The following is a 24,229-nucleotide window of genomic DNA, read 5'->3' on the forward strand; positions in this document are numbered from 1 at the left end:
GGTGTGTGATTGAGTCAAACATGATTCATCGCTGTAACGTAATCTGAGGCCGTGGCTCACTGTGCTGAAAGGTATTTATGATAGACATGAATACGGTGCACACAAGTGTGTTTATTCTCCTGCAAACATGTGGGATCCATGTGTAATGTCCATACAAGTTATTAATCATTGAAGCTGATATGTCAGTTTGTCAGCCTTTATACGGTAAGTAAAAAGTCTTATACCTAATAAAACTAATCATAATAACTAATAAAAAACACACACTGTTGGTTTATCATCATACAGCAGCACTTCGCTGCTTATGATCCCTTTTTCAGTTATAAAACAGTGTCTATATTTCATCCGACTCACATAATCAGTAAAATCTGCGCCTGTTTCTGAGAGAAAATACAGTGCAGCTCCTTCATTACAGTCAAATCGTTGCTTGCCTGGCACTCACACACACGGTGAAGACTGTCCCTCCTCTCTCTCTTGTGTCCTCGACTATTAATGCAGAGGATCGAGGCCAAACTGCGAACCTGGCAGTGGCGTGATTTTCGTTCCTGCGCTACATCAAGATTCTGTCTGGAGGAGAATCCTGCGGTGATTTTGGGCTTCTTCTTGAATAAGAGCAGGAAGTTTGGGAAGATGTTGAGCACGGATCAAGTACAGATGGCTGCCAGTAATCAGCAGCCTGCTGGCGTTTAGAGCACAGCTGCTGCTGCTAAATCACTGGCCTGTGCTCACGTGCTGAGTGTGTTCTTCACTGTACAAAATACCAACAAAATGCCATTGGAATGACGGTAGTGTTCATTTCAGTGTCAGAAGTAAAACTAATCATATTTTAAACACTAAAGTTACAGTATGAACACTTTTAGGAATGTTTCTGTAGGTAAATATTGCTTTCAGACATTCATGGTGAGTGGATTTTCCCTGGGTTAGACGGTGACGCGCTGGTGCTTTAAGCTGCATCTCTGTTTCCTGCCGACAGTAAGGAGGATGGAAGTGAAGGCTGCCGCCGTTTCATCTCCTGCTGCAGCTGCTCCTTCAGGGTGGACACCTGCAGTAAGGACAGCAATAAACATTCAATCTGTAGTACAAATCACAAGATTACAGGTTGATGCCACAAGGCTCTCCCTCAGCTGGCCACAAATAACAGAGTAACGAGGGCCAGGTTTGTGGTTGAAACACTGTCATTTCATTTAGAATACCAGAACTGGAGACAATACAGCATCGTGCAGGTGTTTGTACATCTTTTTGTGCTGATTATTGTCACCCAGCACCTGCAAAGAGTTTACGGATGAGCAGACCAGACAGCTGGCTCATCCTCAGCCTGGTTCTGGCTGTGCACATGTAAACACTTTGTTAACAAAACTTTGAATAAGTTCAGTGACACGTAAAGATCTCAGTGGTCTTATTTTGGCTTTTCTGGCATCTGCATAAACTCAGACTGACACAGTTGTGATGTAGTAAAAAAAAAACAAAGTAACATCAATCATAAAAGAAGAGACTCTTTTTTTTCTTGGTGTATTAAACGTAGGATAACACTGTAGGTGTTGAGTAGAGGATCATCGGAGCCTCACATAGTTCATTTTTCATTCTGTTTAATATGGGCTAAAGCAAAAATAATGAAAGGGCTTAACCAGTGCATCGTTGAACAAAACCTACTAATGTTGTTCAGAGGGAGGTGAGAACAAGTCTTTGTCTCTTGAGAGAAACTATGAAACCACACTTTAATTCTTCCATTCCCTGATTTTCATTCAAAATGTTGCAGACATCTCTATGATTCAGTCCTGTGTTGTAAGTACCATCTATCTTTATATCCTGGAACCTACCATCCAGTATATAAAGCAGTGGAGGCCATCTGCCTCATGAAGTTAGCTTCATATGTGTTAAATACATTAAGTATTCTCCTCAAAATGTATCAGGTGACTCTACCCTCTACCTTTAATACTGGTGTTTCCAAATAGTATTATGTATTCTAGTTTGTAGCAGGCAATGAAAACCATGAAAGGTTTAACCCGAGAAAGACTTTTATAACCTGTAGCCTATTACAACACAATGTCTCCAATGTCTCTACCTGCTCCTCCAGGCCTTTGACTCTGTGCCGATGAGCTCGCTCTCTGGTGCCCAGAGTTCGCTCTATGTCCCTAAAGCTGCTCCTCAGTCTCTCCGCCTCCCGCTGGGCCTCGTCTCGCTGCCTCACCATACTCTCACACAGACTGTGTGACTGCTCCATCTCAGCCAGCTGAGTCTACTCGTGAAACACACACACACACACACACACACACACACACACAGATGGAAGAGACCAAGATGTGAATGAGAGGAACACTCGGTCTGCTCATATAGAAAAAGTCTAAACGATGATGAGAGTTTAGCTGGAAGAATCTAACTCGGCTCTTAGTAACACCACCGATCAAAAGCAGACAGCGAACCACCCAGCGAGGCTCTTGGAGGCTCTGTGGTGACCTAGTGGAAAACCATACTCATGTTTTCTAGAGATGCAGTAAATTAAAGCCTTTCTGGGATGATGTAAATGCAACTATAAAAGACATTAGGGGAATATAGATGAAGACAAATCTGGCTTTTAGCGCTCAAAAGAAGAAAACAAGAATTCAGTGTAAAGCTGATCCTCCAGATATTGTTCAGGAAATGTATTCACAGAAAAAGTTGATCTGTCTTTTGAGAATTAAAAGAAATATTGTGGCAGAAAATGGGAAAAGCGGATCATCTACGTGAAACGTGATACCGAACAAATTAACTATATGTCTGAGTTTTATACTACAGTCACACTTTGTTGTTTCCAGATCAGAAAATCAAATAAAAAAGTATTTTAAAAAGGAAAAGTCCGAATAAATGAATACAGTTAGTGTCTATATTACATTCCACACTTACACTTTGTAATTACTGTGGGTGTTGTGTCAAAGCATTAACAGATGAGGAAACAAACATCACAAATCTGTCGCTCACATTTCTGAGACAATTAACAGCTGGGATTTTTATTAGTCTGGAGGTTTTTATTTGTCCTCTGACAAATGGTTGATGGCCCCATGCAGAGAGAGTTTCAACATGTTGATTTGTTTCTAGGTAAATGACACCAAGTGTTCATTCTCAAACTATTTTTTTACTTACTTTCAACTTTTTTTTGCACCACAGACTGGTTTCTTCACATACTTTTGTTTAAAATCTGTATTTTTTTTGCGTGGCATAAAGTAACGAGGAAAGATGCAGCACAGACAAAGCGTACAAAATTGAAGTTTATTACAACAATAGCCTATAAAGTTATATAGTTACAGCAGCGTTCCTCGCAGCCCGGTAGCAAACGCAGTTGTGGATCACTGCTCTAGTTGATAAACAGTTCTGCAGCCTGGAAAGATTTTTGACTAAATGAGGAGAAATGAACAGTGGTCTGAGATAAACAACTTTAATGACTCTTTCTAAATTCTTCAAAAACCCAGTGTAACTTCTTTATTTGCTTGTTTATATCATGTCTGGTTTTAAAAAAACAAAAGTTATGATGTTTGTTTTGGATCATGACAGAAAAATGACGCCTACCCAGAAACACTAAATGCTTTGGTCTGCTTTGTTTTTTGGCGTCATTCATGTAACAATAAGAATCTCATGTTACAGTAAGAGTCCTCTGGAGTGAAGCAGTGACAAGAATGAGTTGTGAAGAGAAAATAAAAAAGGATTTTTCCAGCTAATTTTTGATGCCTTACAGGAAGCAGATGTATCCACAGCTGGAGACATCGGTTACACTGACCTCACTTCACACTTAGCGGACGCTCCAAACTTTCGGTGTAATCTACGGAAAACTTTAGGGAGGGTTAAATTGCAAAATTAATACATACACTAATAATGTTTTGTCCGACTGATTTCTGAGCTATTTTCAAACCTCCCAAGGCACAAGCAAGCCTCCTGCGCTCACACTGATGAGAGAGAATGTTTTTTTTTCTCTTGAAACCACAAAACCCTCATTTCTCAAGTCAGTAAAGACACAATGTAAATGTCTGTTCACTGGAGGGTGTGTGGTTTAATAGTAAGTGAAATAATTTATACAAAACAAAAACATATAAAGCCCAAACTATGGGCTAATTGAGGTTGTCCTCCTGACCACAAGCTGAGGTGTGAAGCAGCTAAGAAAACAAATTCTGTGGGAAGTCGTGTCACCAAGAGTCAGTCTGCTGATCAGCAACACTTTGGTGTAACTTCTGAGGAGTTTTTGCTTTTATTACACACAGTAAAAGTAGTGAAGGCCAGTATGATTTATGATGAATCTGTAAGTGTCACGTGGATCAGTGGATCACCTGCAGCATTAGTATCTGTTGCTGTGCCTCCTGCAGCTCCTGTTCAGCGGTGTTCAGAGAGCGATCCAAGCGGCTTCTCTCTGCAGACAGACGCATGCTGCCTTCTTCAGTCTTCAGCTTCTGACGTTCAACCTAATGACAGTATTTATGAACATATAACCAGTAGAAATCATGAGATCCCTTGCAAAAATGGACACAGTTTTACATCAGGTAAAAAACTTCCAATTCATAGGTAGGTGGTTGTGATTGTGAACCCGCTGTGCACTACCTGTCGAGCACCAAATGGCAGACAGACACAGTTAGCGACCAGCTGGTGAACATAATGGAGGATTTAGCTGCTAAAGAGCCACATATTTCCCTCAGGAGTTAGTGACAAAAACAAAGCCAGAAGGAGAGAATATTGGACTTGAAACCAGAAGCCTTTGTGTCTGCTGCTGTTTAATAACAAGATTTCCAGATCAACTTTATAAGGTTTTAAGAAAGTTATGAAAATTTTGTACCTCCTGTGGTTTACCAGTGTTTTTGCTCTACACACCACTGACTAAACCTTACATGTGTCCATGAACTTCTGACTTTTTTCACTCACAAAAGGCTCTTTGTTCAGAAGTGACCGAAGGAAACAAGCTGCACATTTATGGACAAGATACAGCGCTGACCTTATCCAGTGTATTCCTCAGTGCGTTTTTGTCTTTCTCCAGCCTCACAGCCTGTCTCTCAGCATCTTTTTTCTCCGTCTCGAGCATGGCGACCGCTCTCTGCAGCCCACGCAGCCGCTCCTCTACAGTGGCCCGCTCTGTCTGAGCCGCCTGGGCGCTGCGCTGAGCCTCCACGAGACTGGCTGAACGCTGACGCAGAGCCTAACAGAGGGAAAACAGAGATCACACACACACTCACACAAAGACATGACCAGCCAAAGCAGCCACATTGAGCGTGTTACTGTTTTGTTTTATACTTTATTGATACCTTGTGTGGAATTTCATTTTTTTTTCAGTTTTCTGCCTTGAGTGAGGCACTGATACAGCTTCACATCAGCAGCCCTGAAAATTGAATTGTAGTCATTTATATCTCTGTTACCTCTTGAGTGTTGGTGAGCTCGGCCTCAAGCGCCTCTCGTCTCAGCTCGCTCTGGTTCAGCTCACTCTGCAGGCTTTGCACACGCTCAGTGAGGGTGGCCATGTTTCTCTTCCATTCAGCTAATGATACACGGGATTCATCGATCCTTTCCTGATCGACACATAATAATAATCACAACACCATTCAGCTTTTGTCTACATTGTCCACTGCCTGTTTTTGTCTTTGTCTCACTCACCTGTAGATGCCTTTTGTCCTGTTCAGCCACACTCAGCGACTTCTGCAGAGCAACCAGGCGAGTCTCTGTGCTGCTGTGAGCAGCCGCCACCTCCTGGAGGCTCTGGTTGAGGGAAGTGACTCTCTCTTTCAGCAAAGATTCGCCTTCCTGCGCTTTGAGCAGAGCCTGGCTCAGCCTCTCCACGTCTCTCTGAAGCAACGACACACGGACTTCTCCCTCTGCTACCTGCAATTTGTGGACATCAAATGAACTTGTCAGTGAGCAAACCGGCAAAGAGCCTCCTTGTCAAATCAGGGAAATTATTGTCATGTAAGATTTAAAGACAACCCTTTATTTTATGGATCTGTAATGTTCTTAAATATTTTCTAAAAGGTTTTCAGCAAAAGACTAACAAATTTGGTACTAATTTAAGAGAAAATAGTTTGGAGTAGAGTAGAGAGAATAGAGTTAAAATTCACTCATTATTAATTCATTATTGGAAACTTTATTCTGCATTCTTGCCTGTAGACAAATTTCACATTGTTGCATATTCAGCTGATCTGCTGTGCACTGACTAAAAGATTACACTCACAATTAATTTGAATTAATTCATTGGAAGTGTACCAATTAAACAATATTTCTATTTTCCCTAAAATTAGAGTAACTTCCCATAAAATAAAGCATTGCCAAATTAAAGAGGGCCCATATCTGTGCATTTAAGGCCAAAATAATCCCATTCAGCACTCAGAGATATGAAAACCACCATGCTGTACCTGTTTGAGTAGAGTGTCATGGCGTTCATGGGAGGCCTGGCTCTCAGCCTCGCGGTCTCCCAGACTCAGTTTGAGTCTCTGCAGCTCCCCCTCCACACTGCGCCTCCCCAACTCCACTCTGGTGGCCCGGGCCTCAGCTGCCTCCAGCGCCTCCCGCAGACGCCTCCTCTCTGCCTCCAGACGCATTTCAGCCGCACGTTGCTTATTTAACTGCTCCTGCGGAGATGGAGAGAGCACAGACATAATGAAAGACCAGTTGGCGGACATTTAGGGTGTAGATTTCTTTGTTGTGAAATGGAGATTTGAGTTTTAGACTAGTCCAAAACACGGTTTCTAAGAGACCAGACAGACACAAAGCACACACAGATGCTCCACAGCTCAGTAGCACCCCCCCCCCCCCTCCCCCTCCCCCAAACAAAATCCCACTGAGAGCCTCACTTTCACTTTGTGTCCCTGCTCCTCCTGTTGCCCATAAGGTGAATTATGTTGAAAGGTGCTGGCATGAAAAACAGACATAAGGAGAGCTGACATGTGACACCACAAGCGGCGTAACACTGTGTGTGCGCTGCGTCTGCTGTTATTACATTCCCTGATAGTTTTTGCCTCTAGATATTGCCTCTACCGTTGAGTACAGCCATATGGTGATCATGGCAGATCAGTGCTCACTGCTGAGCAAGTGACAATACAAACACACGGTGTTCATGTACACAAAGTACACAAATGTGTGTGTGTGTGTGTGTGTACCTGCGTGTGTTTCTTATCCGTCTCAGAGGCCTGCAGCGCTCGCTCCAAATCCTTCACCCTGTCGGTGAGAGCTCTCCTCTCTCTGTCTCCTCTCCTCACTAACTCCTCCTGCTGCTGCAGCAGAATCTGAGTGGCCGTCAGACGCTCGTCCAGCCCGCACTTCGCTACAATCACACACATTAAACACGCATTCAAGATCTCCTACAGTGAAAACACAGTTTGACAAGAAATGCTTGTGCTTGTTTTTGCCTTTTGGTTCACTTTCAAACAAAAAAATGTTTTGCCTTCTTGGTATTCCTGTAAGGTGTTTTGTAGCTGAGAGAGACGACTCTGAGCCAAGTCTCGCTCCCCCTTCAGCTCCTCCACCTCCCGCTGCAGGGCCCCCAGCTGGCATCGGGCATCATCCTTGAAAATCAGCAATAACCAAAGACTTGAACCATGCAAACACAAACATATCCTTAAATTATGACAACATTTATTGTGTGCTTTTTTCATGCCGTGCAGCTCTATTACCCGCTCTTTCTGTGCCTCACGCAGCTCCTGGAGGAAGTCTCTCAGACCACTTCGTAGGGTCTCAGGGTCCAGCTCTGGCTGAGGGAGAGGCAGTGGAGTATCCCCTCTCTCAGGAGACACAGCTCCTGAGCCTAAAGTGTTGTCAGGGGTGCTTACTCGAAATTCTGTAAATATTAAATAAAAAGAGCTGCAAGCAACGTGTATAATCAAATGTTTTTTTATGTTCAAGCAGGAGGGCTCACATTACGCAACGCCAACCAAAGACAAATGTAACATAACCATACAGTATCTCGCTGGAATAGTATACTACACTTTACACATTTTAAGAAGCAACTAAAGGTTATTCTTGGAGACAAGTCCACCAAATAAATAGTTTAAATATTCTTTAACTTTTTTACCATTTTTGCAGTACAAATGAGATTTTTTATGGTTTGTTTTACTGGTCAATTACTCTCTTTAAAAGGACAAGTGTGTAAGATTTAGGGGTATCTATTGGCAGAAATGGAATATAATATTCATAAGTATGTTTTAATTAGTATATAATCACCTGAAAACAAGGATCATGTTTTTGTTACCTTAGAATGAGCCCTTTATATCTACATAGTGAGCAGGTCCTCTTATAACGGACGCCACCATGTTCCCCATAATGTTTCTACAGCAACCCAGAATGGACAAACCAAACACTGGCTCTAGAGAGGGCCTTTCACATGTTTTTCGCAAGTTTCGTGGCCACCGTAGATTCTTCTACATGCTTGGAAGGGGAGGATGAGGGGAGGAGTATTCACTTGGTTGCAATCTGCAACCTCACCACTGGATGTCACTAAATCCTACACACTGGTCCTTTAATGTTTTGTCTGTCATATATATTTTTGATGTGATTGCATAACTGTATATTTATTTAACTGTAGCTGCTGTCTGTAGAAACCTTATTCACTGTGATTTATTGCAGCCTATACATCCATTTACTATGTTGTTATGTTTTATTATGTTACATTATGTACTATGTTATTTGTGTCTCAATACATTTCTGTTGTTAATGTGTATATATCATGTATATAATACCTATATTTTAAATGTTTCTTGTGGTAGATGCCAATAATGTAAATATTATTGTAGTTGCTATAAATCTATTCTTCCTTTTGCTGCTCTAGCTATGACAGTGTTGGTTGATTGGTCCACCACTTTGTTCCAAACTGAAATATCTCAACAACTATTTGATGGATTGATGTGAACTTTTGTACAGGCATTCATGTTCCCCAAAAGATAAATCAGCTGTGGATCCAAATAACATTAAAACAGTAAAAAAAAAGAAGCTCTGAGTGATAAATGTAGAAGTATCCCTGCACATTTAATTATTACCTTTAGGAGGTGACAGTGAGGAGCGTAGAGGTGAGATGCTGGGGTGGCGTGACATGGTGCCGGCTGATGTGGAGCTCCCCCCCGGGCTCCTCCCCCTGGATCCTCTGCCCCCTGCTCCGATGCCCAGTGTACGTGTCAGTACCGACTGGAGGCTGCTCAGACGATACTCCAGCTCTCTCCTCCCAACCTCAGCCCGGGACAGCTCTGCCTCTGTGGCAGCTAGGCGGCCTTGAGCCTCGCTCAGCTGCAGGCTGGACAGAGCAGAGGCGTCCTGGGCTGCCTGGGCGCGCAGGGCCAGATTCTTGGCTTCATCCTGCAGCTTCTTCTCACAGCCTCGCGCCTCCTGCAGCTGAGCGGTCAGTTCTCTCTCGCAGCCCCTCCAGCTCCCCTCCGACTCCACCAGGCGCTTTTGAATCAGGGAAAGCTACATTGAAAAATAAATGGAAGAAAAATCATGAAACCATCAAGCCCAAAACTAAGAGAAGAACCTGGAAATCTCTCTTCACTGTCCTCAATCCTCACCTCCTTCTTGAGGGAATCTCGAGCAGTTTCAGCTTCAGTTAACTTCTGTTTGAGGGTGAAAGCCTCTTTCCCTTTCTCCTCTTCCCTTTGCTCCTCCAGTGACAGGCGAGTCTGCAGCTCTGCCACCTCCCTCTCTTTCTGCTCCTTTTCTCCATCCAGAACTTTCAGCTGGAGAGAAAAAAAGCACAGATCAGAGTCTAGTCTAGACTGAAAACCAAAGTTTGGGATTTTTAATTTTAAAGTGCCTATAGAGTGCCAGTAGATCCTAAGCTTCTGTTTTAATGTTTTACAGGTGTGAAGGAGAGGTGACTAGATGTATGACCTGTCTACGGAGCTCCTGGAGTTCTCGCCGAGCCTCAAGACGTGACCTCTCAACCTCCCTCAGGCAGCTACGCAGCTCCGTCACCTCTTTCTGAGTAGATGAGAAATTCTCCTCCAGCACAGCCAGCCTCTGCTCCTTCTCCTCACACTGTCGTTTCACACTGACAAACCCAACAAACACAAACTCAGTAACTATTTTTAACTATTTTACTCTGAACATACCTGCATCTCTCTTATTTCTTTCAAGTTTTTACCTGATTCTCTCTGTTTCTGCAATTCGCAGAGTTTCCCTTAGTTGGGTGTTTGACTGGCTGAGAGTGTCTCTCTCCTTGGTGACGTCCCCGAGGCTGCGACGCAGCTCTGTCCCTTCTCTCCTGTGTTTTTCTGCCATGTCCTGAGTTTGGTTGAGACGACGCTCCACCTCCAGCATGTCCCGCCTCAGATGATCCCGACTCTCCTCGTTAGCTGAGAGAGAAGCTCTGTATTGGTCCAGCTGGAGGGCGAAAGTGTCATGTGTGTTAAAAGGTGTAATGTAATGTAACAGAAAATGGGTGAATTATTTAATTACATCCACCCAGGAGGTGATAGCAGCTTATCTCAAACATTTTTTTAACATTTTTCAACTAAGTTTGGTGGAAATTTAGGCCATTAGTCAAGAAACAATTGATCATTTTTTGGTGCCGATCAAGAAATTTTATTTGATTAATCATGCAGCCAGGTACTGTTTTTACGTTTGCATTATTTTCTCATAATGTGCAGATGCAGACAAAAATTCTGCACAATATTAAAATAACAAATTCAAAGGATTGTGCATCTTTGGTGGTTGGTACACTATGTGCTCTCTGGAAGCTTTCTAGATTTGTACTCTATCAGTTTCATGTTCTCTCTTGTGCAGGATCATCTACCTCTTTGAGAGCAACATCAGCGCGTGACTGAAGGTCCGTACAAGTCTCTCGCAGACTATGAAGTTCCCTCTCATGAAGCGAGGCTGCATCCTCCAGCTGAGAGCGAAGCTCCTGCAGCTCGCTGGTCAGAGCCCCAACTCTGATCTTGAAAAACAAAACAGAAAGTTAGATTAATTAATCGTTTATGCAACATAAGACAGAAAAGATCATTCAACAACAACAGAATTCAGACAGGAAGTCAGGATTCTTCTTTCACCTGCTCCTGCTCTTTGCAATGAGCTGCTTCTCTGGCCATCCGCTCGGCCTCCAGGGCTGCAGCTGACACCTCAGCCTGCAGGCTGGACACCCTGTCAGACAGGACTGCTTTCTCTGCCTCCTTCAGAGAAAGAGCCTGGAGAGAAAAGAAAAAAATCTGTTTAACAATGTGGTGGAACTTACGGCGGATGTACCAGAGTAAGTTATCATTTCAATAAAAAATTGTGGGTTGCATTGTTTATCATGATATCAGGATTCAATTAATGATGCTGAATGATGATGAACCCAACTCCTCGCTACAGCACCCAGAACAGACCTGTTGTTTCTCAGTCTCAGCCTGCAGGAGACTCTGATCTCTGTCGTGCTGAAGAGTCCTCAGTTCATCCTGCAGCTCCTCTCTTTCTCTCTGCGCTCTGTGCAGCTGATCCTCCACCTCCTGCCTCAGCTTCCTCAGAGCGCCCTCATGCTCCATCAGCAGGCTGTGCCGCAGGACTTCCTGTGTAGCACAAACATTAGGATTAAAGAGTCACAAACTTACTCTTTATCACAATCCTAAAAAGTAAAATATGTTCAAACCTTCTCACCTTTTCTGAGATGAGTCTCTCCACCTCCTCTTGATGTTCAGAGATGGCCTTGCGTAAGGCCTGCTGGGCCTCCAGCTGTGCAGAATTTAGAGTCTGAGTCAGAGCCTGTTTCTCCCTCTCAGCCTGGGCCAACGCATTCTCCCAGTCTGAGCGAACACGCCTCAGTTCAGCTGGAAATCCCATCCAGGAAAACAAGAGAGGCAAAGACAGAACTCAAACATTAGCTTCTTTTTCTGATATATTACTGACCAACTGTCTTTCCCATTATACTGTACCAAACATCTTCCGTTTAGCTCATAAAGAAGAAGGTTATCTCTTCTGCTTTATTCGTCCAATCCTCTAATCAAAATATCTTTCTCTCTTTGTTTTCATGTTTTCCTCACATATGTCTGTCAGCCTCTTCTCCTCTTCTCACCACTCACCTGCTGCAGTCTCGCTGCGGACTCGAAGGTTTTGGTTCTCCGTCTCAAGCTGCTCTCTGCGAGACTCCACCTGAACCAGTTGCTGCTGCACCTCGAACAGACTGGTTTCCAGGGACTCACGCTCCGACCTGCGGGATTACAAACACACGTTAAACACACAGACACACGTGAGGATGTGCTGCACACAGTGTCACTGACAACACACACCTGAAGGCAGCCAGCTCCTCTGACAGCACGGTGTTCTCTCTCTCAGATGCCGTCAGCTGGACCACCAGTGCTGCTTTGTCTCGGGCCAGTTCTGCCCGACCACGGCCGGCCTCCTCCAAGGCCACTTCGTTCCGCTGGCTCTCGCCTCTGGCAAGACTTAACTCTGAACCCAGAGAGGTCACCTCGCCACAAAGCTGTCAATGGAACAGCCAAATAGAAGTGAATTCATTGTTGTTTTAGCCAAATTCATCTTCTGTAACTGGGAAAGGAAGTTTCTCTACATGAGGTCACATCACCAACTAATAAGGGAACTAATAAGGGCTCATAAAAACAAGTTGCATCACCAATTAAGTGTTTTTAGGTTGGACTTATCCTTTAAATGGTGATGTAATATAATCTGTTATGCACCTGGGTGACTCTCTCCTGCAGCTTAAGTCTCTCAACCCTGAGACTCTGGAGCTCTGCCTCCATCCCTGCTCGGCTTAGCTCAGTGTCCTGCAGTGACTGGTGCAGCGTGATGCGGGTCGAGTCCAGCTCCAGCCTGTCCTGCTCCAACCGGACCAGCTCATCTCTGATGGCCAGCTTCTCTTGCTCCGCCTCCCGTTTCTGAGCCTGCAGAAGGGCCTTCTCCTCCTCCAGCTAAGAGACAGAGTTCAGAGTGAGACTCGGAGAATAAGAAATGTGTTTTGGACCCTTCAGAGGTTAAATATACTCATTAAAATGAGTGATATAAGGGTATTTCAGGATATACTCATGAAACACCCTTACCTGGAGGATGTAGGTATTAAGGTCAGTTTTATCTTGGGCCAGGCCTTCATTCATGCTGCCCATCTTGGCCAGAGAGTCTCTGAGAGCTGCATCCTCAGACTGGAGCTTGTTGAGCAGCAGAGAAAGCTCTGCGTTACTGCTCTCAGTCTGGAGGGAAGATGAGGGTCATATAAAGGTCACAACCAACAAGAGAACACACAAAGCAGCATTTTTACACACGTTCTGACTTTTTATTACCCGAGCCAGTGCTTCAGACAGTTGGGTCTTCTCTCGCTCCAGCAGCTGCCTCTCAACCTCCCCCTGCTGGTGAGTCTCCTTCACTACAGACAGCTCCCCACGCTGAGCAGAGGCCCGATTCTCACTCTGATCCCACTGCATCTGTCTGTAGAAAAACAGAACATACATACAGTCGACAGAAAATTAATCAGCGATTATTTTGATAATCAACTAATCATAATTTCTGTCATTTTTCAAGCATAAAGGCCAAATATTCTCTGGTTTCAGTCTCTCAAATGTGAGGATTCGCTGCTTTTCTATGTCATATGTGACAAAATTGAGATAATAATCATCAATGATGTAAATAATCGTTAGTTGCTGACCTATTTCTGAGAGAGTCTGACTCAGGGTGTGTGTGTTTGGTAGCGTGTAAAGCTTATTTACATGTGCAGCGGGTGGGTGAAATATAGTGTGTGCTATCAGATGAAACCTGATGCATCGGTGAAGCTGTTGGACATCTACATACCCAGATATTTAATTTCTTACTGTTTCATTTCAATTTCTAAGTTTCTAAGTCTGAAATTCTCCGACAGATGTCTGAAAAGTCCAAAAATTACAGGTTTTGTCAGAAATCTTAAAGGAAGTGTGTAAACTGGCTTGAATTTCATGGCGTAAATGTGTCAGGGCAGTGGAAAAGACCGTTTGAATCGTGTTTGGGCTTGTGTTGGCGAAGGAGGTCAGTGAGCTACCATGAGCTGTTAATGAAGATCTATTAAATGGCTTCCTGTGAACATATGCACTGTGCGTTGGCTAGACTCTGTGGATTAGTGTCTGCATCGCATTCACCCAATCACCATCAATTAGCCTACTTACATCCTCTGAGTCTCTGCCTTCGCCCGGTCTCTCTCCTGAATGACGGCTTCCTTCTCCTCCCTCTCGTGGTCTCTCTCTCGCTGCGTGGACGTCACGGCCAACTGCAGCTTCTCACAGTCCATCTGCAGGATCTGGTTGCTGCTCTGTACAGCCTGGGCTGTCTTCTCCAAGCTCGCCTTCTCACTGCAACGTTCATAGGGAGAACATACAAGTATAGTAGAGATAGTTATACACTACAGGATTCAAGGATTAAGTAAATGACTGCTTGGACGCAGATTGTGAAAGGTGATGTAACTGTCAGTAAACCTGGCCAGCGTGTCTCTCTCCTGCTTCAGACGGTCCTTTTCTCTCTGTGTGGTCTCCCTCTCTCTCTGAGCGGCGTCCCTCTCTCTCTGCAGGGCTTGGTTTCTCTGTTCCGCGTCTCTTTTAGCTGAGTCGCTCTCTGCAAGCTGCTTTCGTACCTGTTGTAATGAGGACTGAGAGGAGAGCAGACGCCCTCGAATATCCTGTAAAGACAACAAGACAGTAGAGGACGAAACATGTCATATGTATATAATAACAGCAACAGTAAGAGTATCAGGAGTTTTAAAGGATAAGTTTGGTGATACATATCCACATTCTAGCTTTTAGCAAATTACTGACTAATTACTTACTTTTTGAAGCTATACATGAAACTATACATTTGTGACCTGTTTTTAAAGATTGATGTTGTTCGTAGCAACCAACAGACTCAAGGTTCAGTACCACAGACAGGTCACAAAGTACTGAGAGACGGACTCTTCTCATGGAATTTGTTGTCAATAAGAAAAATATAGATCATTTCCAAATGTATCTTAAGCTCCACTCTGTGGCTGTGGAGCCTTAAAGGACAGGTTCATAATTTTTCAAGTCTGTCTTAAAACAATAGTTAGGTGCCAAAATGAACAATGGCACATTTTTTGACACTTTCTTTTTTTGCTGTTATCATTCCTCCTGTTCATACTGGCCATTAAGAGATCCCTTCATAATGGGAAAAAAATCCACAGCCCTCCATCCTTGAAAAAATGTATTAGTCAAATCAAGTCAATATATTTAGAAGTTAATGTATTTTTAGTGCCAAATTCCCTCTTTTTGTTACTATCCCTCCACTGCAGCTGAACAGGAAAACATTGTCTGTCGCGACACAAGGAGGGAATTCTTTATTAAAAAGACTGTAACTGTGGAAGATATCCACTTGATTTGACTAACTCAGACGTTGAAGCCTCATATTATCTTCAGATAAACTTTCAACTTTTAAGACAGATTTAAATAATTGTGAACTTATCCTTTAAGGTTTAAGAACTGCTGTAAACTGATTTAAGATTAAATCTTTGCTGGAAATGAATAAAACACAGTCAATCTCTTTCAAAAATATGCTCAATTCATATTCAATAGAGGCTTATCAGAATGAATTGTGAAAGTATTAATATGACAAAAAGATCTCACACACAGTTCTTGGAAAATTAACATTATTTTATGTTATTTTAATTTATCTACCTTTGTCTTGGTCTAATCTGTGCTATCTCTATAAACAAGACCACATGAAGTCTGCTATCCGCTTGAACCTTTTACTGTGTGTGTATAAATGGAAACAGTGTGAACCCGAAACGGTGAACTATATGAGTAGAGTGTTTTAAAATTAGCATGTCACCTGCAGCTGGAGCGTCTTGTTTGTGACTGCAGAGCGTAGAGCTGACAGTGCTGCTTCCGGGAGATGAGACAGCGAGGTGAGCCGAGAGGGAGAGGACGACCTCCTGGGAGAGGAGGAACGGTGAGGGGAGGAGCCACGGATTAAGGCCAGCAGCGGAGCCCCAGAGTTGTCCTGGTCTGCCTCTGAGGAAGACTCTCCATCTGACGAAACCGTCTAAAAAATAAATAAATAAATAAAAAAAAAAGCAGATTGAAGCAGATGATGCCCTCCCATCCTCATGTGGCGTTCACTGATGCGAAAATGTATGTTTTACTGTTTACCTGTGCAATGTCCCGCAGTGTGTCTAATAGTGTCTCATTGTGTGTTCTCATCATCTGCATGTCAGTCTCATCGTTGCCATTCTGCTCCTGAAGGGAAAACCAGGAATATGAAGCACAGACACCTCAGTCATCTGGAGAAGGAAGATTAATTCAACTGACCACTAAGAAATCCTTTGAAGGATAAAGATGGAATTCTTCTATATTTTTCTTACAAATCCCATGAAAAGTTCACTTTTATAGTTTTACTTTCATTTTCCAAACAAGCTACATATTTTTTATACAGCTTGGTGCTGTAGTTTTTAGCAAATGTCAGTAAGTAGTTAATTTGTTGGGGACTATTTTCAGCCACATTTATGGTCCACAAGCGAGTATTTATGGGACCAGGGGGACAGCATATGTGTGATCAACTCAAAATAAACTACAGTGTCCATGCAATGAAAGAACCTGTCACCCAGTGCACACAGTGTGGCTCATTGGATTGTTTTTAATAGTGTTTGAAAAGCTATTGAGGTTTATGGAACAGAGGAGTAAGATATATCAGGTGTTGGATACTCAGGCAATTCTTTTTAAGGCCTCTCACCTCAAGCCTCCTCGTCAGTAAGACAATTTCTCTGTCTTTCTCTTCAATCTGCCCCTTTAGTCTCTCCCCCTCTCGCACTGAATCCGACAACCTGATGAAAAAGACCTTTTTTTTTAGACAAAAGTTGTTAAATACACAACAACAATACGAGAGATCAATGTGTTGACTGACCTGACGTTGAGTTCGCTTCTCTCCGCATCCGTCCTGGTCTGAAGATTCATCATTTCTGCCACTCGTTCTCTCAGCTGCTGCTCCAGCTGATCCCGCAGAGCCTTCTCCCGCTCCAGGGCCAGAGCCGCTCCTCCCTCTCGGCTATGCAGTGTGGCGGACAGACCTGCACAGGACACCTGAGCAGAGTGGGACGCCCGAGCCAGCTCATTACGCATGTCGGACAAGTCCCTGAGATTGGAGAGAGATTGGCAGGGATCAAAGGAGTGTCAAAATGTTAGCACAGAACAGAAATCAGAAGCTGTTTAAGCATCAACACGCAGTTTACAAATTGTTTATCTGAACCTTTCAGTGGCGCTCTTCAGTTCACACACGTGCCTCCGAAATCCGACCACTTGCCGCCACAGCATCAGCAGGCGACTGTGCTCACTGCTGAAGTAACTGTGGAAAGACTGAAAGGAAAGACAGAAATAAGTGGTAAATAATTGAGACTTCACATTTAAAATGCTTTACTGTTTGGTGCGCATCCCTCTCCCACCTCTTCTTCTCTCCTCCAGTCAGACTCCTTTTGCTCCAGTTCCTCTCTGGCTTTGGTCCAATCAGCAGTGAGCCTGCGAATGTCCTGGCTGAGAGCCTCATTGGCCAAACCCGCCTGCTCCAGCTGCTCTCTCAGCATGGCGTTCACTGCAGACAAACTGCTGCTCCTTAAAATAGAACAAGGAAAAACATGTTATATTGACAGAGCAGAACAGACAAAAACAACGTGATATTCTGACGTGTTCAGTAAACATGCCATATTACATCTTTGGTGTAATTACCTCTGTTGTTCTTCCTCCAGACGGATTAAAGCATCTTCCAGGTTGCTGCCTGATTCGTCTTGATGGCGACCATTGGATGTGTCACTGTGACCCTAAATAGGAGGATTTGATAGTTAAAGTCTTAGTTGTGGAACGTTGTAGTGGTATGAATAAAAATCCTGATACCAAGAATCTCCACTTACACTCCTGTGTTTCTCCAACTCTGAGGACTTCTCCTGCACCATCTGCTCCAGATCTCCACACCTCTTTTTGTACTGGAGTACCTGAAGTAGCAGGAAAATAATTACTACCTATAATTACCGCCTATAACTACATCTCAGCTAAAGACAGAATAAAATACTCGTACCTTGGCCTGCAACTTCTGCACGAGCTGCGCCTGCCTCTGCTGCCCCTCCTGGTACGCAGTGAGTTTTCTCTTGTAGGACGCTTGCTCCTCGTCCAGACGTCTGCGTAAGTCCACGTTCTGCTGCGCCAGGCTGCGTGACTCCAGTGAATCATGGTCCCCGTCTCCCGCATCGAAACGTAGCGCCTGCTCCAGCTGTGGGTTCAATTAAAAGTAAGAGTTTGGGGGGGGGGGGGGGGGTGGTGGTGTGTGATGTTTAATGTTATACAAGGATATTTCACAGATGATCATAGACCTACATAGTGTCGAGTTTTTCGAGTAACTTGCAACTTAACTTTGGTTTTTCTTGTAGTAACTCATCATTTATTCTGTGCAAATTGGTGCTCTAATGCAGTGTTCCATTAAATCAAATAGTTATGTTTTAGATTATGAATATAAGTATGCTTTATTTGGGCGCCCTGGTGGCCTTGGGGTTTGGGGCAACAACCATGAACCACATTGTTTAAATGTAGCCTGGACCTTTTTTCCATCTCTCTCTCCACCTATTTCCCGTTGTCTCTCTACTGTCAACTATGTAATGACGGCATGAAGTTTAAAAAAAAAAATTACAAAAGTGCACAAAAGCAGTAACATAGTATTTACAGTATGATAATATATTTTTCTTAAAAAGGTGTTTCTCCAGTAACTTCCTAATATCTGACACATACCCAAACATGTGTGAATATACATGTAACATTATGTTTATTATAGGACATAAAGCCCCTGATCAAATCTCTCCAGTTTATAAGGACCAATGAAAAAAAAGTCTTATAACAAATAGCGTGGCATTAATAACAAAGGATGAGTTCTTTATTGTGATAATACTTAGAAAACTATATGGACTGTGGTGTGGAAAGGCACAAATGTTTGTACTAGATGCTGTCAAAGAACATCACTATTGAAACTTATGATTGTCAACTCAGTTTATCAATATGCTGTTGTTCATGAATGTTAACACTACAGTTTCGTACATGTAGATCAATGCATATTTAACTAGTTTAATTAGGATTATGACTTCAAGTATAATAAACAGCAGTCAGAGAGCCTGGAGCCTTAAAACAAAAAGGATTACTTCTGAAAATCTTTGCTTCAATCGGTCTCTACAGTAGAAAGAGTTGGAGCATCACAGTGTTGGGACAATCGCTTTATGTTAATGTTCTGATAAATCTGGTGATCAGAAAAAAGAAAAAAAAGAGTCGCAAGATCTGAAGAACTTTCTAATGAAAAACGTTGCAGAGAAACTTCTACAGGTTGGATTTGGGACATCTGTCATAGATGGTGCAAGTCTGAATAGCAGCCCTCAACCGAACTCAACTGTTGGTTCAAATTCATTGAATTATTCTGTAAAGGGATTATTTTCTTTAATCTGAGTTGCCTTTTGTTGTTGGACCCAGACTGCATGCTTCCTTCAGTAATGTTCAACCCCAATGTGGCGCCCACCCACCGCCAGACCTCATCTCCACTCCACTGAAGCCCCTGTTTACAGTCGCCCAGGGTGACAGACGCCATGGCAACATGCCACTTCACTTCATTCCAGGCCCCATCACCTGGGAGACCAGCAAATCTCAAACAAAGACCAAGAAAATACTGAAATGGGAAAAAGGGAAAGTGCCAAAGCGTTTCCTTGACATTCGTACTTTTTAAACAAAGAGTGAAGATGATGGACGTGGGTCGATCACGTAAAGAATCCAGGATACTTGAGCAGCGTGTTATTCTCAGTAATATCTAACATTTCTCTCAGTTTTCTTTTTTATCAAACTAACAAGACCTCTAAACTCACTGTTCCTATTTCATGTTTTAGTGCAGCTCTGCCCATCTTGCCATCAATGTCAGTTGTTGCTGTTGTCCTGCTGCCTTGTCTTACCCTCTCACTAATTGCACCGTACTTGATGGCGAGCTCGTCTCGGTCCGCTCTGCTGTGAGCCAGCAGGTCCTCCAGCCTCGCTAGCTCTCCCTGCAGCACGCGGTTCTCCTCCTGGAGGGACATGACCGAGGACATGGCCCCCGCTGCTGAGAAAGAGGGCAGACAGAGACAGTGATTAGGCAAAGAAAAGGATCAAGATATACATTAAATACAGTGTTCTATGGCTGAGAGCAGACTCCGGCTACTTACGGCTATCGTTTAGGTTCTTTGTGACAATCTCCCGCACTCGGGCTGGTAGACATGTAGGGGGGGCATCTGGTGAAGGACCCCGGACTGTCAGCCTCTTCTCCTCAGACAAGACACTCTCCTCCAACCTCTGATGGGCAAAACACAAACATTTGGACTTAAATTTTGTGACATTTGGAGAGAAAAACAGCGATGACAAACAGTTTACACCCGACAAAAATCACAGCAAATATGGAGTAAAACTCCATATGCAGGCTGCAATTAACGATTATTTTCATGATTAATCGATTCATTATTTTTAGTCTATAAAAGTCAGAAAATAGTGAAAAATGTTGATAACCGTCCCGACCAACAGTTCACAACACAAAGATATTCAGTTTACGGTCATAAAAGACTAAAGACACCATAAAACATTCACATTTGAGAAGTTGGAAACTGAGAATTTGAATTTTTCTTCTTAAAAAAATGACTCAAAATGATGAATTGATTATCCAAATAGTTGCCAATTAATTAATAGTTGGCAATTAACCTGTTGATCGATTAATCGTTGCAGCTCTACAGGTAATGAAAACTATGAATACACCAAAGTATGGTGATGTGATTGAAAAGTGCCACAAGACCAGGAATAGTGGGGCCACAGCAGTCACACAAGTCCAAAACTGCTGCGTAATGAAAACACAATACGATCCTCCAACACAAACACAAGTCAACACAAGTCAGCAGCTTTATGTATCACATCACACACCTGCCAGCACTTACACGTATTATTAATAAGCGATGGGAGATGGATGAAGGCGCAGCTCACCTGTATCACAGACTCCAGTTTGTTGGAGTCGGTGTCCGAGTTTTCCGCTGTGCTCATCGCAGATATTTAAACACCTCCAGCGAAGAGGATTAAGTCCGAATAAATAAATCTACGTCCTCACAAGATGAATGATCGTCTTTTGCTTTCCAACGAGTGCGATAAAAAAAATAAAGAGGAAGATCAAAACCCGAAGCTGAGTTATTTATTAGTTGCTGTTGGAGCTCGGAAAAGTTAATTGGTCGGAGAGGTGCAGAGTGTGACCGTCCTGCTCGCCTCCTCCACGCAGCCAGGCAGAGATTAGAGACAGAGACTGCAGGATTAGCAGGTTTTAAGATGCACACCCTCCCCTCCACCTCCACCTCCACCTCCCCACTCTCACTGCTCGCATTTAAAACCCTCCACAGACCTCTGCTATTCAGCTGCACAATGGATACATTAAAATAAAACATTATCAGCCCTCCTCCTATTTTTCACAAAGAAAAATATATATATCCGAAGGCGTTTTGAACACAAATGTTGCAGGGAAACTTTTTCATTTTAAAATCAAATTCTGATATTTATCTTTTGATTTGTCAATTTGTATTTACTTTTTATTCGTGACAGCAGGTCTTCTCTATGTGCACAAATTTAACAGCAAGCAGCAATATGATGTCACCAATGAGTCAGATGACTCCCAGCCTGTGTGTGATAGTATTATACTGGCAAACCCACTGAGAATCAACAGCCAATTTTGAGATTTTTAAGTAAATATTTTCACAGACAAACCAAAACAATGACAGTCTTTCCTCAAAGGTGGTTTCCCTTTCAAACAGTAGGTTATTTCCTGTGGTGCTGCCCTTTGTAGTTGGCATGGAGACCATTTAAGTTAAGGTTAAAGATCTCCTCCAGACATGTTTTAAAAGATTTTTTTTTTAAAAAACACTCTGTTTGAATAATAATTTGTGTCCAATATGGTTATTCCACAAAAAAAAGTTCAATTACCTTGTTAAAATCCTTAAAATGACATTGACTCCGTCTCCCTCTTGAAAAATCCAGAAGCTATAAATATACAAATATTGTTCATTTTGACTGCTAGATGCTAAATGTCTCCTACTTCACTGAAAAGTCCTTTCTCAGTGTTTGTGCACTGGCGGTTTGAAATTTCCACATCACACTTATTGTGTGCATATTGGACCATGGTCCCCGATTGGCTCCAAACTAGTTGTGATGTCACAAATCACACTTGTAGGTCAGCTACACACCTTTCACTCAGAGAAAGGTTCCTCCTTCAGTAGAAAAATGTGAAGACAGCCTTCTAGTGTCAAACTCTGCACATACATCATTCTGCACAGTGAAGCTCAAATGTCCAACTGGAGCAACATTAAACAAAAACACATTTTTGAGTGGAGGAGGACTTTAAGATTACTGGTTTAGGTTGGTTGGAGCTAACGTCAACAGAGAAACAGACTACTTGGTGTGTCTGAATCTGTGGGCAGCAGCACAAAACACAAGAGAGATGAAAATATTATGAATCACACCTCAAATGCACCTTTAATGCAATAATGTCTTTAAAATCAACAAAATGTGTTGTGGCTGTATTGTGTTGTGGGGTAAAGGGTGACATCAAGTGTCTGATTGGAGGAAAGGTGGTACAGCTGACCTCGTTATCCACCACTGAAGCATCACTGCAACATTTATAATGCAGCTTAAGTTAATACCTAATACCATAAGATACTTTACTCAACTTCTCAATACAATAGTAAACTCATAATAAAAACTACACAGATGATCTGTCAATCTTTGGACACGTCTTTGTGCTTCTTTGGTGTTATAAAACGTTTTTGAGGTTAAATGTCTGTTTTCTGTTAAACACACGGATGTATCTGCAGCCTCAGAACAATAATGTTTCTGTAAAAGAGTCTGAATAAGAAACTGTGACAAAACCATTTAAACACGAGCATTTCTGCACTGTACTACTTGGTGTTTGGATTGTCATAGTTACAAACAAGAGGACCATTGTGTCAGTACAAGACCCCCAACACAGCCTTAACAACACACACACACACACACACACACACACACACACACACACACACACACACACGGTCCCCATAAATATAGAAGTACAAGAGCTCACACAAAGTTAAAGAGTCACACAAAGTGACTTACAACCATCACTCTAAATACAAACTGCCATACATTTCTGGTTTCAAGATACTTAAACATGTCAGTAAATATAATAATAATAATAATATATAAATCCATATTGATAATAATGATTTATAGCTACTGTCTGACTTGGGTTTTCATTTAAGTGTTTTTGTTTTTTTTCTTAATTTATTTTGTATCTGAACGTCTAAATAAAGTTTCTGCTTCATGATGATTACTGGACTTTGATGCTGTTAGTGTGTGTGAAGTGACACGCCTGCATGAAATCAATCAAACTTTATCAGTTTTAATTGCCAGACATTTGTGGCACCCCGAACTGGTGCAATAAAAAAAACGTCAGGCACTGATTTCAGTGTGTGAGATGTGAGCCTCGTATCTGTTGAACTACACACCTGTTGATCCTTCATCTCCACAGACAAACCGAACCAGATTACAACCCAGACTTGTTGACTTTTCACTGTAACTTCACTTTCACAGCCTTTATGTTTTACAGCCAGTGATGCGACAATAAACACATACAATGATCTCAACTGCTTCCTCTCCAGTTCTTGCCTTTAACGTGTCGTTTTGGTGCACAAAAGGGAACTACTGTGTTTTCCATTCATCACTAACATCCCGAGACAACAGATATTCATCCAAACAGACACGCCCGAGTTTTCAAAAGTCTGTGACAAGAGGAGGAGGAGGAGGAGGGGAGGAAGAAGAGGGGGGGTTGATTATTAAACTATGCAGCATGTAACTAAACTGAACTGCAGATGAATTAAGTCTGAACCTCGCTGCTGTTGAATCAGCCTGAATATGAAAAGCATCTTAAACATCCACATCTCGCCGCATGTACGCAGTGACTTCCCTTTTCTATACTCACCTCGAGTCTTCGGTTTGTTGAGCTTCACTCTGCCATCCCTCCATTCCTCTGAGCGGGTTTTTTTTGAGATAATAGCCAAACATGAAGCTCATCCACAGCGGCTGAAGTTATAAACATATCCTCAGCTGCTTGCAGGCAGTGTTGCCTTGTTCCGAAATCTCCTCCACGCTTTTTCCGGGGAGGGACTTCCAGTTCACTCAGCAGCCTGAAGTCTGTGCGCAGATCCGCAGACACGACGACACGCATCTCATCTCTGTCATAACATTTCTAATGAAATCCATCAGTAAATATGGTTTTCCCTACAAATAACTGAGAAAAATCCCAA

General features: G+C 42.7%; 1 protein-coding gene across 5 annotated transcripts; it reads right to left on the minus strand.

The window, feature by feature from the left end:
- Positions 1–91: 91 nt before the first annotated feature.
- LOC121893877 (rootletin-like) lies at positions 92–24,200 on the minus strand. Of its 5 annotated transcripts, none has more exons than XM_042406011.1 (37): positions 23,905–24,200; positions 20,090–20,216; positions 19,841–19,986; positions 17,941–18,132; positions 17,777–17,857; positions 17,595–17,686; positions 17,315–17,480; positions 17,122–17,228; positions 16,780–17,007; positions 16,609–16,699; positions 16,029–16,115; positions 15,709–15,921; positions 14,346–14,545; positions 14,040–14,222; positions 13,188–13,332; positions 12,951–13,097; positions 12,591–12,821; positions 12,183–12,376; positions 11,976–12,103; positions 11,554–11,723; positions 11,286–11,465; positions 10,971–11,105; positions 10,715–10,858; positions 10,064–10,302; positions 9,811–9,970; positions 9,489–9,656; positions 8,967–9,390; positions 7,608–7,771; positions 7,379–7,499; positions 7,095–7,258; positions 6,351–6,566; positions 5,599–5,823; positions 5,364–5,513; positions 4,946–5,146; positions 4,290–4,421; positions 2,060–2,233; positions 92–1,039 (listed from the first exon to the last, which is right to left on the minus strand). In XM_042406011.1, the coding sequence occupies exons 3-37, from the start codon at positions 19,973–19,975 to the stop codon at positions 941–943; spliced, it is 5,886 nt and encodes a 1,961-aa protein (XP_042261945.1). In that variant the 5' UTR covers positions 19,976–19,986; positions 20,090–20,216; positions 23,905–24,200; the 3' UTR covers positions 92–940. The 5 variants fall into 5 exon arrangements, with proteins under 5 accessions (XP_042261945.1, XP_042261943.1, XP_042261946.1 ...); XM_042406009.1 differs by lacking the exon at positions 23,905–24,200 and adding an exon at positions 23,432–23,491; XM_042406012.1 differs by lacking the exon at positions 23,905–24,200 and adding an exon at positions 21,873–21,943.
- Between the last annotated feature and the right edge of the window lie 29 nt (positions 24,201–24,229).

This window comes from Thunnus maccoyii, chromosome 3 (assembly GCF_910596095.1).
Source record: "Thunnus maccoyii chromosome 3, fThuMac1.1, whole genome shotgun sequence".
Taxonomy (NCBI): Eukaryota; Metazoa; Chordata; class Actinopteri; order Scombriformes; family Scombridae; genus Thunnus; species Thunnus maccoyii.